Consider the following 15,044-nt stretch of genomic DNA (forward strand, 5'->3'; position numbering starts at 1 on the left):
GGTTCAGAGATGAATTCGAATAGTGCAGAAGGATCTGATTCCCTTCGGAAACAAATGAAACGGTGCGGGTATGCAAACGAATCCGCGATAGGCGGTGTGTTGGTCGATGGAAAGAACCGGTGGCAGAGATAACCGGGAGAAGAGCGATTATGGGGGTAGGTATGTTTCGGTAATTGCGCGGCTAAGTTTAGGCGGTGCAGTTGGCGTCAATGCGCGGATGCATATTCAGAACGGGGCTCCTCATATTCTTATGCTCACTTACTGAACCGGCGAGCGAGAGTCGCCTCGTGTGTGGATGTGAATGTGAATGGAACTTGCTGGCACCCCGCCTGTTTATATTTAGCCACTGTGGGCGGTATAGCTGTCATGGATACGTATCATCGGCATAACTGAACTTTGCAAATGAATAATGAAGTTCCATTGGCTGTGGTGCCGGTATGCCGATTATAGCCCCGTCCGTTAGAATGGTTCCTGAAATTGCACAGCCCGTTTATTGTCCGTCGTCGGACATTGTTCGCGTTTACGTATCCGACCACGAGTACCGGCTCGACGAGTCTGTTAATGAACGCTCGCAGACCAAACTTCCAGCAGAATTTATCTTTTCTATCTCGAAACAAATTTAGTTGAACTCGTTTCGATAGGAATATATATTTAATTAATTAATCGTTACGTCAATTTTTGATTTCGATGATTTCTAAATATAAAATAATGGATAGGATATAATAGACGATACGGTTGAAAGAGAAATTTTTAAGGATTAAGTGATTTATTTCTTCGCTTGAAATGAAACTTTTTTCCGCGTGATAATTATCCTCATGATCGAAATTAGATTTGAAACAGGTTAGATCTCTCTCTCGACGGAGGGGAATTAGAAAATTCATTGGAACGAAGCAGGTAAAGTGTCCACGCTGCCGATGACGTATTCAGAATATATCGAAAATGTTCCACGCGGAATGGGCTTCGAATGGAAAAAAACTGATTGTCCAGTCAGTTTTTCTCGTGATCTCCACAATGTTGTTTTTTTACGGCGTACACAACTGGGCAATTAGTTGGTAAGAATAATTAGCGCTAACGAGTGCATTTCCATACAGAGGTTGTTTAATATGCGGATCCGGCCGATAGACGCGAATATCCTACCGTCGATACCAACCGTTGCTGGCAAAACAATGAAGTCTAACACTAAACACGCGCGTGTGCATCTACGTACGCGTCGATGTATTCGATATCTTTTTTCTTCTTCTTCTTCCTCTTCTTTTTTCGTAGATAATTCACAATTATTATTGCGAGTGTAATGTTCACGAACGACCACGTTTTATTGTTTTCCTATATTTAATGACGAAAAATCAATGATCAATGGAAATTACAGGTATTTTTTTTTTTTATGTTTCTTATGATCCTCAACGATGTTAAAAATTTCAGTTCCACCGTATAGGAATAGTCTTAAAAGTATGGAAGATTAATAAAAAAAAAAAAAAAGGAGGAAATTTTAAGAGATTTATCAAGGGTAGATTATGTTCATTAAGCATTCATCAAGAAGCAAGAATGCGAATAGCGATATTTCTTGATCGTTCCACCAGTTTTTCACGGTACGATATTTTTGGAGTTGCACGCCCTTTATGAAGTGGCCCAGCTCGGTTCATTCAAGAACCGTGCCCGAGAAAACTGGTGACTCGTCTTTCAAGCTCTAACAAATAACCGGTATCGCTCAACGCGTTCGTGCTCGCGCAGCGAATAAATCTGCTAATTTCCGTGTCTTGCATTTTTCCCCATTTTCTTCACGTTTCTTCTTTCTTTTTTTTTTCCCTGCGAATCCCTCTCCAAATCCTTAGATATTTCCAATGAAAATATGAAATAAAAAAAAAAAAAAATAGAAAATCCATAATACCCAACCATCGTTTCGTTTTTCAACCATCCATTATAAATAACCCGACCGAAATTACCGCGTTAAATTCTTTTCTTCTCCCCGCGACATGAATCATCAGGCTCTCCCGAAAAAAAGTCACATGGTAACGTTCTCCGAAGGAAAGGCAAACATCGAACGCGTTTCGCCTCTTCCTTTCTTCTTCTCCTCCTCCTCCTCCTCCTCCTCCTCCTCCTTCCTTCTTCCTCCCTTACATCCAAGGGAATATAAAAAAGGGAAAACGGGAGGCGAGGAATAGGTTTATCCTCCGCGTGTGTCCTCCGCACGATCGTAAATCACGTGCCGCGATCTTCCACAATCCGCATCGAGGATTAATAATCGCTCGTCGAAAGGCAAGCGGATAGAGAGAGGGAAATAGGAGAAAAGGAAGAAGAAGAGAAGGCTCGCCTAATATCGTGCATGTGTGACGTTTCAGCTGGTGCCCAGGCTGGATGAATAAACGTCTTCCTTATCGTCCAAAATAGACTTTAAACTTCAAGCATATCTGGACCAAAGCCAGGTCGTAGGAAAATACAATGATATTAACCACGTTGAATTGTTACACTACTGGTTACTATACGGGGGAGAGAGAGAGAGAGAGAGAGCCGCGCTGAAAACCTGTCCCCCGTTTGAATTAATAGCGCCACCTTCGCAACCGGCTCTTGACTAATGGACGCCGCTGGAAAAGAAATAATTCCATCCGGCCACCTTAACCCCTGGCCACCACCACCAGCGTGGCTGGCCGTGTATTTCCGTCCTACATACGCGGGAAAAAGGGTCAACGTGGCCGGTTTCCGATTCTTGAAAACCGTCCAGAGATGATTGGTCCACTCTTCACGGAGGGCGGCTATCTGTTCTCGTTGTCCAAATTTGTGTTTAGCAGAGAGTATTAAAAGATCGAGAGAAAAGTGTGAAGAAGCAAGAACGTATACTTATTTTAATACGATCTTTTTTAGCAGAGATTGTGCAAAGATTTAAAAATAGTCTTCTTTTTTTTCTTTTTTCGAAAGAGACGCGTAGAAAGAGACGCGACGAAACTTTCCGCGAAACTCGAAAAAAAAAAAAAAAAAGAAACGAGTCGTATTTGTAAGATAACGACGGAACAATCGAAAACATCGATTACACGATTTCAAGATCGCTCGTTACGCGTTTTCACGCGCATTCAATGCAAATCGGCGGAACAATGCGTCGAAACGAATCGTCGCGGCGGCGAGCACATCAGGGACGCGCGAAAAAAGGAAAGAAAAAGAAGAAGGAAAAGGAAAGAGAGAGAGAAAAAAAAGGAGAGAAAGAAAGGGTACGTTACGAGCTCTCGGGATTAATAATGCGCATAATACACGGAATTTTCATGAAGCAACGCGCAAAACCGTAAAAACGGTTCCGCGCTATCTGCGTTTCATAAGCGGAGTCGGAAGTTTCGCGAGAAATAAACCGTGAATATCGGCTCGAGTCGAAAAACTGTTCGATCGAATCGGCCTCTCGCGGCCAGACATCTAACGACCGTCATCTGTGCTGGCCGAGCAGGTTTATTAGCGATCTAATTACACGAAAAGAGCGAGGAGCCACCGAGACGGTTGAGGAGGTCCCGTGGTTAAAACAGAGGCGTTAAACACGTTAAAAGGGATACGATGTGTCGTGTTATCGCGACACTTCGTGGCAATAACGTTCCCTTCTTTTTCTTTTTTTTTTTCTATCGCGCTCTCTTTGCTCGCCAGCTCCGTGCCAGCTTCCGTTTCACGCGGCCGATAACCGGCAATTAAAGTTGGTATCACGCCCGATCCCGCGTCTTTTATTACGTTTTCTGGGAAAGCTCGGCGTTGAACTGGTTCTAGCCGCGTCGTCGAAGAAAAAAAAAAAAATAAAGAAAAAAAAGGTGTTCGAGTCACGATTGGAAAACGTGCGTAGAACGTAGCAGGTATTCGATATTCTATCCATGGTAGCTCTGGTAATGATAGATGAAGATTCGATGGTAACGAGATTAAATTATAGTTTAGATATACATATATATATATATGTTGGGGAGGCGAGTTTAGGCGAGCGCGTAACGTTTTATCGGCTGTTACAGAAAGAAAATTATATAGATGATATAAATAATAAGGCGAATACTTGTGTATATATCAAGAAAAAAACTCGATGATTCTTCTATAATTCGTATTTGCCAGTTTAGAGGTTATGTTCGTTTAAATCGTTCTCGCGTATACGTACATTCGTTTCTGGATATTAATATAATATCGGGCTCCGTATCTTTATCATTTGTTTTTGTATTCTTTTTTTTTTATTACATATGGAAGGAAAAAGTGATGGAGTTTGTGTACACGCTTCTTCAATTAGCGGTTTCCCTGGAAGCTGTAAAATCCTGGAAGAAATGAGTTCGTAAATGGGAAATTTGATATATTTTAAGATCCAGCTAACGTTACGTATTTTCTCGCGATAATGATATAATTATAACTTCGGATATTTAAGTATGCATAAAGTGTACGTAAATATATCTTATGCTTATCATCGAGTTGTACTTCGAGTTGTGTATCTATTTGATTTAAATTTTTATCAAAATACTACACACATATTTCCGGGAATTACTTCCAGAAATAATCTAATCTCTAATTTTTTTAATAAGTACGTACATAAAACTCCATCATTTTCTAGCAAAACTTCTTCTAGAAAAGGAAATAAAAAAAAAAGCAGGAAATGGGGAGGGAAGATAGTCATTCGAAATGTCAAACCATCTATGGATCTAACAATTTTCCCACATTACGTTTTCATCATTCTTCTCGTTCCAACTGAAAAGCAGAAAATGAATATCCGAGCCGAGCCAACAATGGCTGGCTTTCGTTCCGTTGGAAAGAAAGAAAGAAAAAAGAGAGAGAGAATAGGGGAGGGGTAAATTTCATTCTCTGTTTTTTTCCCGCGACAACGGGGTTCATCATCCCTCTAATTGCTCGTCCCATGGCTTTGCAGTCGTATCCTGCGCACATGACCGTCGACTCGCAGAAGCAAATCGAGATGCAGCGGCTGCAAACGGAGCACTTGAAGCGGCAGCAAGAGCACATCATGCAGCACAACATCCAGGAGCTACAGGCTCAGATGACAAAGAACCAGCTGAGCATGTCGGGGCCGCAATCCTTGATGTTCCTACCGTTTCTCGAACAGCTCAGAGGGTTGCCGGTGCAATCGCCTATGCCGCCACCGCCGGTTACGTCGACGTCAACAACCACCAACAAACATATCAATTCGATCGCTAACGTACGTAAACCCAACCAACGCAAATCCCAATTTCCCCGTTCGTTTCCGCGCTCCACTTTGATTAACGCTTATAAACGTTGCTCGCAACCAAGCACGCGGCGGGAGCGTTGAAACTTTTAAAAGGGAGACAACCTCGTTTCGAGATGAAAAATTCAGACGCGTAGGTGGCGCCACCGACAAGGAAGGATTGATAACCGCGTGAAAAAAAAAAGAAGTCGAAAAAGCGGGAAAAACGCGACGAGTTATTGGCTCTCGAGGAGATGAAGATCCTCCTGTCATCCCCCTCGGATGAAACGTCACTTTGACGATGTCTCCTTTCCTTTTGGGGGAGAAATTATTTATTTACCGAAAACTTGGATCTCGGCGAAGGCGATCCAAAGTCGGATATAGCGAACAGACTCGTTGCTTGCGAATGGTAGATCCACGAATTGCATTGGCAACAGTTAGTGTATGCGTAGTTTTGATTTAGATTGGTATTTTAAGCATTCGATCATGGTCCCTCGAAACTGTATTAATTCATGGATCATCGGGGGAACATCGCTCCCTTTTCGAAACTCGAATTTTCTTTCTCGAAAGGAAGGACAATTTCTCCATTTTCGACTTGTTTTTTCATCAAGTATCGCGCCATATATCGTTTCGATCCATATCGGAAACATATGTCGCATTAAAATTAGCGTCACAATTCCATATCCGTCACAGGGCTATTTATCTACCCGCAATCGAATTCTTTCCCATTCGATCCAATTATTTTTCCAAGTAAAAAATTCGACCGAGTAGTAAAGATCGAAACGAATAGAGATCGTTACGAACCCGTTTACGATTTCATTGGCTGTAAAAGAAAAAATGAGAGAGAGAGAGAGAAAGGAATATTTTTTTAAGTATTTCGAGAATGATGCAAAACGCGTATTATTGTTAAACGACGCACGTATTGTCATTACAGATGATCAGCAGCCACAGGGAAGGGCCAAGCTGGGCGACGGCGCATCTCGCGCAGATGACCACGCAGATGGAGAAGGAAGCGTCGCCGACGCCGATCTCTTCCGCCGTGGCGCCGACCGCAGCCCCTTTGCAGGATCTCGACGCGCCCCTCAACCTCACCAAGCCCAAGTCCTCGTCGTCGGGGGCCACGGCGTCCTCCTCGTCGCCCGGAAGCGACTCCCACTCGACCGGGGCCGGAAGCAGCGGCCAGCAGGAGCAGCCGCTCGCGGCCACCGCGCCCAAGCTCTTCCCGCCAGGCCTACCGATGCCTCGAAATTATCTCACCACCCTTCCTTACGCGGGTCTTCCGCCTCACCTCAGCTCCATCTCCTCCCCGAGTAAGTGGACCAACCAAGTAATTTTTGGAAAGTAGGAATTTTAAGTTTTGACTTTTTTCTTCGAAGAAAAAGGATATGATAGGGGAGGATAGGATTTTTTTTTAATAGTAACATCTCGTACCAGTATCTCGTCTCTTCTCTTTTCTCTTTGCAAAAGGAAGAAGCAAAAAAAGAAACAAAACGAAATAACTCAATCAGCAATGGATCTAAAAATGTAGCAGATACGCGCCGATATTTAAACATCTGTTGCCTTTATCTGTTGCCGTCTCGATGGCCGCTCTAACGAGGCAAAAGCCGCGTGGAATCGCGATGAATTTCATCATTAAACGTGTGTACGCGTGTACTGATAGAAATTCCGATCGGGGAGAGGGACGGAAAGTAGAATATCGATGTTCGATCGAGATCGGTTCACGAACGCAATTCACCGATCTGTAACTGCCCGTTTGTTTGAACGGGCGACAAGGTGTACCCTTTTCGGGGGACAGACGGGGCCAGGCTGGAAAAAATTCGATCAATACCCCATAGAATACGCGGCCGGATCAGAAACGCACGGTTAATTATCCTCGGGTATGCGCGCGCGTTTTACCTGATTGTTCGGCTTTTTCCTTCTCCCCCCCCTTTCCTCCTTGCCCGAAGTAAACCTGTTTCCTTTCGCGGCCGGTTTTTGCTTTCGGTTTAAAGCACAATCAACGACGCGTAACGTGATTCTAAGATAAGAGCCGGTGCACCTCGTATCCTCGAGGGGGAAAAGACGATGGGGATAGAGGGAAAGGAAAGGGGAGAAAAGAAAGAAATAAATAAGTGAATAAAAAAAGAAATGGAAAAAAGATTGACGGCAGAGAAGAAGAGAGACGAAGAAGGAACGAGGAGGAGTTGCGCGATTCCAGGAGCTGTCATATTAGCGATATTAGATTGCCCCGGAAAAATTCCTCTCCTCGATTTCCCGAATCACGAAGAAAACAGTGTTGAATTGTTTTCGTAACGTTGTTCAGTTGATTCGGTAATTGGCACAGAGAATGAGAGTAAGAAGCGTGAGGTATGATGTGAAGTATACGAGATGTTGGAAGAAAAATATTTGACTAGAGATGATAAAATGAAAAGAAAGTAAAAAAAAAAAAAAAAAAAAAAAAAAAATGTTAAAAAATGGAATGAAATGCATATAGGTCAAAGACGAAAAACAAATTCTTATAGTGGGAAACAAAATTCGTATAAATATTCATTCGTTATCACGAACAAAGGTGTAAATTTACATGTAGTCGTGAAATGTATTGCTTGAAAATCAAATTAGATTAATTGCAGGTTTTCAGAAATATAATTGTAGGTTTATAAAATGAGATTTTCATGTAATCATTATCAGATCATGAACAATCAGCTCGTCAAGATCTCGAAATGAATACCGGGTAATACGCGGTATAATAAACTCATTTATTTTTGTCGAGATCGTTTCCAATAACTCTTCAATTATTTTTTTTCTTTTTTTTATCAAACTTCTATCAATCAATTCATTCTTAATTATTATAATTTGGAAAAGATATATCTTCAGGAGCTGACGATATATTTTATTATACGAATTATATACCTGAAACATAAAAAGACAAAGCTAGCCAAGATAAATTTTTAAACTTTTGAATATTGAATTATTTGTAAAACGTTTTCTCTTACGCAATGTTTCAAACACGGCATTGGAGAAGCAACCAGTGATATTTTTTGCAATATATCATTGCTGCTCTTTGCACGATGAGACGATATTATTAGCTCGATGCGTTGATTTCCATAATTTTTTTCCCCCCTTACTTATCTCTTTGGCACTTATCATTGCAGTGGGCAAGGTAATGGCCAAAGAGGAGGCGGCTGGACCTGGAGGTGCCGTGGCAGCAGCCGCGGTCGCCGCCATGGAGAAGCACATTGCAATGCACAGCATTTACGCGATACCACCGAGTGCTGGTGCGATGCCTCCATCGCCGCAGACTCAACGACCCGGCGGTCTCAAGCACTCCAGTTCTCGGGAAGAGGCTGCACAGGAGGAACAGGACTATCTGTCGACACCTCACAGTAAATATTTCTTCTCTAAAAATTTATTTCATCGTCGATGATGGTTCGGATATCACATAATTAATGCAATAGAACGAATATTTTTTCGAGAAATTTGTGTAACGCAGGATGGATCGAAAATCTGAAAGCATCGTTTGTCTATTGATAAAAAAAAAATGTTAGGAATTTTTTCTTCTTTAAAAAAAAGGGGGAAAATTCTACGTATAAAGATAGGAGATTTAAAACGAAATGTGGATTGGGTTTTTATTATTGTTGCATGTGTTGGCAATACTTCAGTGTGACGCACGATGCATCTCATGAAGACAAGGGAAACAATTAAAGATTATTAATGTTCCGCTTGGTAGCCGATTAACATGAACTCTAATGATTCTCTAATGACTATGTAATTATGAGTAATAGAAAATACGTACGGACGATATTTTTTAATATTCAAGTTATTATTTATCAATTATCAATCTGTGCGATCAAAATTTAACGTAAACTACGAAATAATTTCGATTATTCTTTCAAACACCAATGATTAATCACCTTTAAGATTCTTCTTTTCTTCCAAATACAATTTTAATTCGCTCACGTTTTTTTCATTCGCATTCTTTAAATAATTCATTCATTAGATTTGTTGAAAAACGCGAAGACGCGCGTTCACATCGATAATAAATGTGATTAAAAATAGATGCTATTATTAAACTCTTGATTAAAATTTTATAATGCCTTTTTATAACTTAGGATAGAATAAAATTGAACGTTTCTATTTCTTTCGCGCGATTCTTGATCCGTTCCCTCTATTATATTTATATCGTATAAACTTTTCATTCTCTTACACGGGGAGAGATTATAAACTAAAGATGAAAGAAACATTTTTTTTTCTGATAAGCATATATTCATCCTCCACTTTATTTGTACGTAACGAAGCGTTTAAAATATAGGTCTCGGACGCCTGTCGACGAGCAACTCGACCATACAACCGACCTGCCTAATATCATTAATTATTGCTGAAATACAAATTACGCGGATGAAATACAGTTTATGCACAAATGTTTACGGAGAAACAGAGATTTATACGAATAATATGAATAAAAGATGTTCTCTCTCTCTCTCTCTCTCCTCCTCAATCCCCTCCCCCCCTCTCTCCTCGTTCAATTATTTATCTATTTTTTTTATCAACCTATTACGTATCCGAATGATAATTCTATATTTTTTTATAATAATAACAAAAAAAAAAAAGAATAAAATCACGAATGCATCCGCATTCGATAAATGGTGTCGCACGATTTCTCATAATCTGCTCGAACTTGCTGTTGCAAATTATAACATGCACGATGTTCTGAAATTACAGTGTGGCGGGAGCCGGGTTACAAGGTACCGGAAGACATAACGGAAAAAGGTAAGCAGTCTTTTGACGAGCCACGAGGCTGACGTTTACGCTTTTGTTTCGAGAGCGCCAGGTGATGCTCACGAAATCAGATTCGCTTCTCACGGGAGGGAGGCAAGCACCGGCTCGTCGACATCTAACACGTCTTCTCTCTGTCCAGCTAAAATGGTGAGACAGCAGAAGAGGGAGGGTGAGAACAAGCCACATATCAAGCGGCCTATGAACGCGTTCATGGTGTGGGCCAAGGACGAGCGTAGGAAAATTTTGAAAGCCTGCCCGGACATGCACAATTCGAACATATCCAAGATACTCGGTGAGTCGTTCGAGCAAATCCTCCTCTCTCTTTCATCTCTCTTTTTTATATTATATCAATAATAATAACGATAACCGCGCAAAGTTTATCGCCTCCTTTCTTTCCTTTTCTTTTACAAATTGTCTGGGAACAGGAGCTCGATGGAAAGCGATGTCGAATTCCGAGAAACAGCCATACTACGAGGAGCAATCGCGATTGTCGAAGCTGCACATGGAGAAACACCCCGACTACAGGTACAGGCCGCGGCCCAAGCGCACCTGCATAGTGGACGGGAAGAAGATGCGCATATCCGAGTACAAGTCGCTGATGCGGCAACGGCGGCAGGAAATGAGGCAGCTGTGGTGCCGTGACAGCGGGCCAGAGATGAGCTTCTTGTCCCCGGTCGGCTCGGACCTGGCCACGCAACACCATCCGGGCACGGGGGCCGGGCCATCGGCGAGGCCCAGCGTGTCGCCACCTGCGACCATGTTGAACGGCGGCGCGGCCGGGCCCAGCTCCGACCATCCATCCTTCTATTACCCGCAGGACAGCCTGTCGCCCACGGATATGATGAACTTCTCGCCGGAAAACTCGGGATCGATCGGTGGCTACGACGCGAGTCCCCGGCACCACGACGAGGATTGAACCGCGGCTCCGGGTCAGCCGCCATGGCCGCCCGGAGCGTCATCGTCGTCGTCAACAGCAGCAGCAGCAGCAGCAGCGTCCACCAGACTCGGCCACGAGTTGTTCTGGTAAAGCAGAAGGAAAAAGAAAAACGAAAGAAACTTGCGTGAAATACAGATACGATGATATATGAAATGATAGTAGGCCGGATGTATCGAGACGGATAGGAAAGCGAACAATCGGAGGGACGAACGTTCTCGAAAAGGTGACTGAGCGTTTCGAAGCCTCGCCCTTGGAGGTTGTGATATAATAATAAAAAAAAAAAAAACGATTCGATTTATTCTGTGCCATCGTACGACGCGTGGAGGCCCTCCCGCGGATTCGAGCGGCGAGTCCATGCCTTCTTCCTTCGATTAGCCGTCGTCGTGTCGTCGTTCGCGAGGGCCACTTCGTTGCAGCGAGAGATAGTAGTAGTAGTTGTGCAATCGCGCCGCGCCTCTTCTTCGCTTTGGGACAATGCAGAGTCACGCGAGCCCAATGTCCGGGCCAACCGACCCCTCCCCCCCCGTTATCTGTCGAACGAGATTCACGAGACACCGGTGAATGAACGTGAGCTCTGACGAAGGATAAACGCGAGGAGCTTATTATACCGTTACTGCTGGGGGGAGGGGGAGAAGTAGGCGACGGTTGGTCCACGCAGGGGGCTTAAGAACGGGCACGACGGCGGCACGAGGAGTACTATGTGGTGTATTCCGTTGGTGTAATCAAAAGGCGCAAATCTTCGAACGATAAGGCCTGATCGTCGTTAGGTAACGTTCTAGGTAACGAGATTATGCGCGTGAGTAGAATTCTCGAACGTGGGTAACGAACGTCGATTCGCGTCGTGTCAACGTATATATATATATATATGTCGGTATCCATCTCGCGGGTGTTTTCCGTTTTCACGCGGGAGCGCAGAGCAACAAACATATGAAAGCTAGAATTATACATAAAATAAAATAAAATAAATATAAATATAAAAAAAAAAATATATATATATATATATACACACAATTATATATATATACATACCTGATTTTTCGTAAGACTGCCATGTGTCACGTGTGTGCGCGCGTATCAGAAGGTATCGATCCGATGCAATCTCCCGCCGATGCTCGACGATCGAACTCGTTTCTATCGCGTTTCGTGTTATGAACCGCGTTTCAACACACCGCGAGACGATCGCGACACGTATTTCAGTGTGCACGTGCGTGAGTGTGTGTGTACGAAGATACGGTGAGCGGCCAAAAAGAAAAAAAAAAAAAAAGTCTTGTTCCTATTCCTTCTAGTGTGTGTGTGTGTGGTCTAATAGCGATACGCCATTCCGGTCGGCCGTGTCGATACGTGAGAAACGATGATAGAAGTGACGTTTAATTAAAAGAAAAAGAAAAGAGAAGAGAAGAAAGTAAAGAAAGAAATTGAACGTAAAAAGGGAAGAATGAGAAAGAAAGAGAAAAAACTGTGTGGTCCGTTGATTATCGCGTCATTATTAGATCGTGTAATATTCCAGGTTTCACGGCGGACGCTCCTTTTTTTCCGTATTCGCATGCGATCACTGTTATCCGGTATGTCGCACGAGGGCCGGGACAGAGGATGAAAGAAAGATGTGAAATCTCGTATTCCGTCACACGCGATTTGCACCCGCTCGAGTCACAGGGATATGTGGCCACTTCGTTTCGCGTCTTTAAAAAAAAAAAAAAAAAATGGAAAAAAAAAACACTTATAGTACTTATAGTATTTTTCGCAATTAATTTATGGACCGTGACGTTAATCGACGATTAATCAGGGCAGGGAGAATGAGAAGATGAGGGTATGGATCGACGGTTGAGCGAAAGAGAGAAGAGCGTGAAGCGCAAGACACGATAAAGAGAATGTTCTTGTTTTGTTTTTTTTTTTTTTTTTTTTTTTTTTATAATAAAGAGAAATATCGAATAATCTAAAAAAAAAAAAAAAAAAAGAGAAATAATCGAAGCGTATTATTATAGAAGGAAAGGAGGTGTGTGTATGCATAGGAGGAATGAATAGCGAGAAAATGAGAGAAGGACACGCGCGACGTCAATTTTAGTACAATGTTACAAATGTGTAAATTACGGACGGGGAAAATTAGCGTTATTTATTGTAAACGATGTAAACGAACGAATAATCAAATTCTAATACGACGTTGTGTGTTTTTGTTTTTCGATGTTTCCGGACACACGCTGTTACGTTTTTTTCTCCGTTTTTTCAATTTCCTTGTGAATTTGTGCGAGTTCGTGAAAGCACGATAAACCTGACGATCGAGGGGGTCGATCGAAAGAGTAATCTAAAGATCGTTGATTTACCGTGGTGTTGATGAATGTTACAGAAAAAAAAAAAAAAAAAAAGGAAAAAAGAACGAAAACGAGCAGCGTTTTATAATGGGCAAAAAGAAAAAGAAAGAAAGAAAAAAAGAAGAAGTATTAAAATCTGTAGGGCGTAACATTTTGTTCGGGGAAAACGAATTGTACCGAAACATGGAAAAATCGGGAGCTCGATGTGATAATATTTATGTGCCAAATAACGTTTTCGCGGGCCGGAAGTAGAGGGCGACATGGTGCCCCTTTCGGTTCCCGGGTCGGCAGAGTTGGCTCGACATGAAAAACTCGATAATTTCTACGTCTCCTTTTTCATCATATTTTCTTTTCTCTTTTTTTTTTTTTTTTTTTTTTTTGTTATTTATAATCAGTGCAATTCTATACAAGGTACCTAATATAATTTTATAAAGAGAGCCAGTATCCTCGATATATCTGCGCCCGTGTTTCGTCGGGTGCTTTTCGAATACCGCGGCCGGCGGCAGATAGGATAGCTTAATGTTGATAATAATTTATTTTATGTATATACATGGATTTGTACAACTGCGTCGGCGGTGTGTTCGACAACCGAAAGAGACAGAAAAAGAGAGAGAAAGAGAGAGAAAGTGAAAGAGCGAGAGAAAGGGAGTATGAATGAAGATGAGAGAGAGAGAGAAAGAATGAAATCGACCGACGCAAAAAAAAAAAGTGTCAATACTATTGAATGTACAGTGTAACTATATTGTGATGTATCTTGCATAGCGCTACATATATGTAATTTACTCGAGAACACGTAGATTTAACGAAATGTTAAAAATGCGATGCATATCCTTATTTTCATTTGGTCATTATTATGTTTATTATTATCCTTAATATTATTATTGTCACATCAGTTTTATTTAGTACTATTATTATTATTATTATTATTATTATTATTATTATTATTATTATTATTGATTATTATTATTGATTATTATTATGATTATTATTAATATTATTATATTATTTCTCTCTTCTTTTTTTTTTTTAATAATTATCCTTATTACGCAGTAGCAATAGAGGTTGTACGTGCCAGTTCAAGATGACAACGATGACGACAACACGAAGATCGTGATCGTTTGCGTGCTCGAATAACTCAAAAATTTTCGATGTCGTATCGTTCACACAACACAATTAGATGCTTTTTCTTTTTTACATATACACCGAAACGTATTCTTTTTCTTCTTCTTGTCACATTCTGAAAAATTTAAATATTATACTTTCTTTAAAGCTATTCACATTTTCCTCCATTTTCGTTTTTCTGCTTCCTCTTTCTTCGCCAGTTTGATCTCCAAAGACCGATATTTCAACCTTATTCATCTTGTTCACTGAATCATTCGACAAATTAATTCATTATTCAATGCGGAAGATATAAACGCGCCTTGTATGTTATTTTCTATTGTGCCATATCTTTATAATCTTTCTTAAAAATAACTTGATTTTCCTAATTTTTTCCTTTCCTCGATTTCTTTTAATCTCATCTTTATTTTAATCAAGAAGGCATTTTCGAATCGCGTATAATTAAGCTCGGCTCGTATCTTCCTCGTCCAATTTTCATCAATTTCGATTAAATCTTATACATCGTTTGTTTTAGCAGTTAATTTTAGTTCCATTTATTTCATGGATTACAACTACAAAAATCGAAATAACGCATGAATTTTCCTTGGATCTTAGTAAAAAAAAATTTGATATTTGATATTAAGTATAGACGTAATTCTAATTTTTTCATTTTTTTTCTTTTTTTTTTTTTTGTTTGTATACCTGTAAACGAAACTTTTTCACGATAATCCCGATGCACTCGCTGTAAATTCATCGAATTTCAAAAGAAAACAAAAAAAAAAAAAAAGAAAAGAAATGC

General features: G+C 41.1%; 1 protein-coding gene across 6 annotated transcripts in view; it reads left to right on the forward strand.

The window, feature by feature from the left end:
- Sox102F (transcription factor Sox102F) overlaps window positions 1-14,162 on the forward strand; it is a 210,686-nt gene extending 196,524 nt beyond the window's left edge. For 5 of the 6 annotated variants that reach the window (XM_003693834.4, XM_086910775.1, XM_086910776.1 and 2 more), the window contains 6 exons: window positions 4,859-5,143; window positions 6,084-6,459; window positions 8,281-8,511; window positions 9,848-9,895; window positions 10,044-10,196; window positions 10,330-14,162. In XM_003693834.4, coding sequence (XP_003693882.2) covers window positions 4,859-5,143; window positions 6,084-6,459; window positions 8,281-8,511; window positions 9,848-9,895; window positions 10,044-10,196; window positions 10,330-10,820 — 1,584 coding nt within the window. In that variant the 3' untranslated portion in view covers window positions 10,821-14,162. The remainder of the gene's footprint in view (window positions 1-4,858; window positions 5,144-6,083; window positions 6,460-8,280; window positions 8,512-9,847; window positions 9,896-10,043; window positions 10,197-10,329) is intronic. The other variant, XM_086910777.1, reaches the window with a different exon arrangement.
- Window positions 14,163-15,044: the final 882 nt, after the last annotated feature.

Source organism: Apis florea, unplaced genomic scaffold (assembly GCF_048593485.1).
Source record: "Apis florea isolate Af1SG1 unplaced genomic scaffold, ASM4859348v1 contig_3203_pilon, whole genome shotgun sequence".
In the NCBI taxonomy this organism is placed as follows: Eukaryota; Metazoa; Arthropoda; class Insecta; order Hymenoptera; family Apidae; genus Apis; species Apis florea.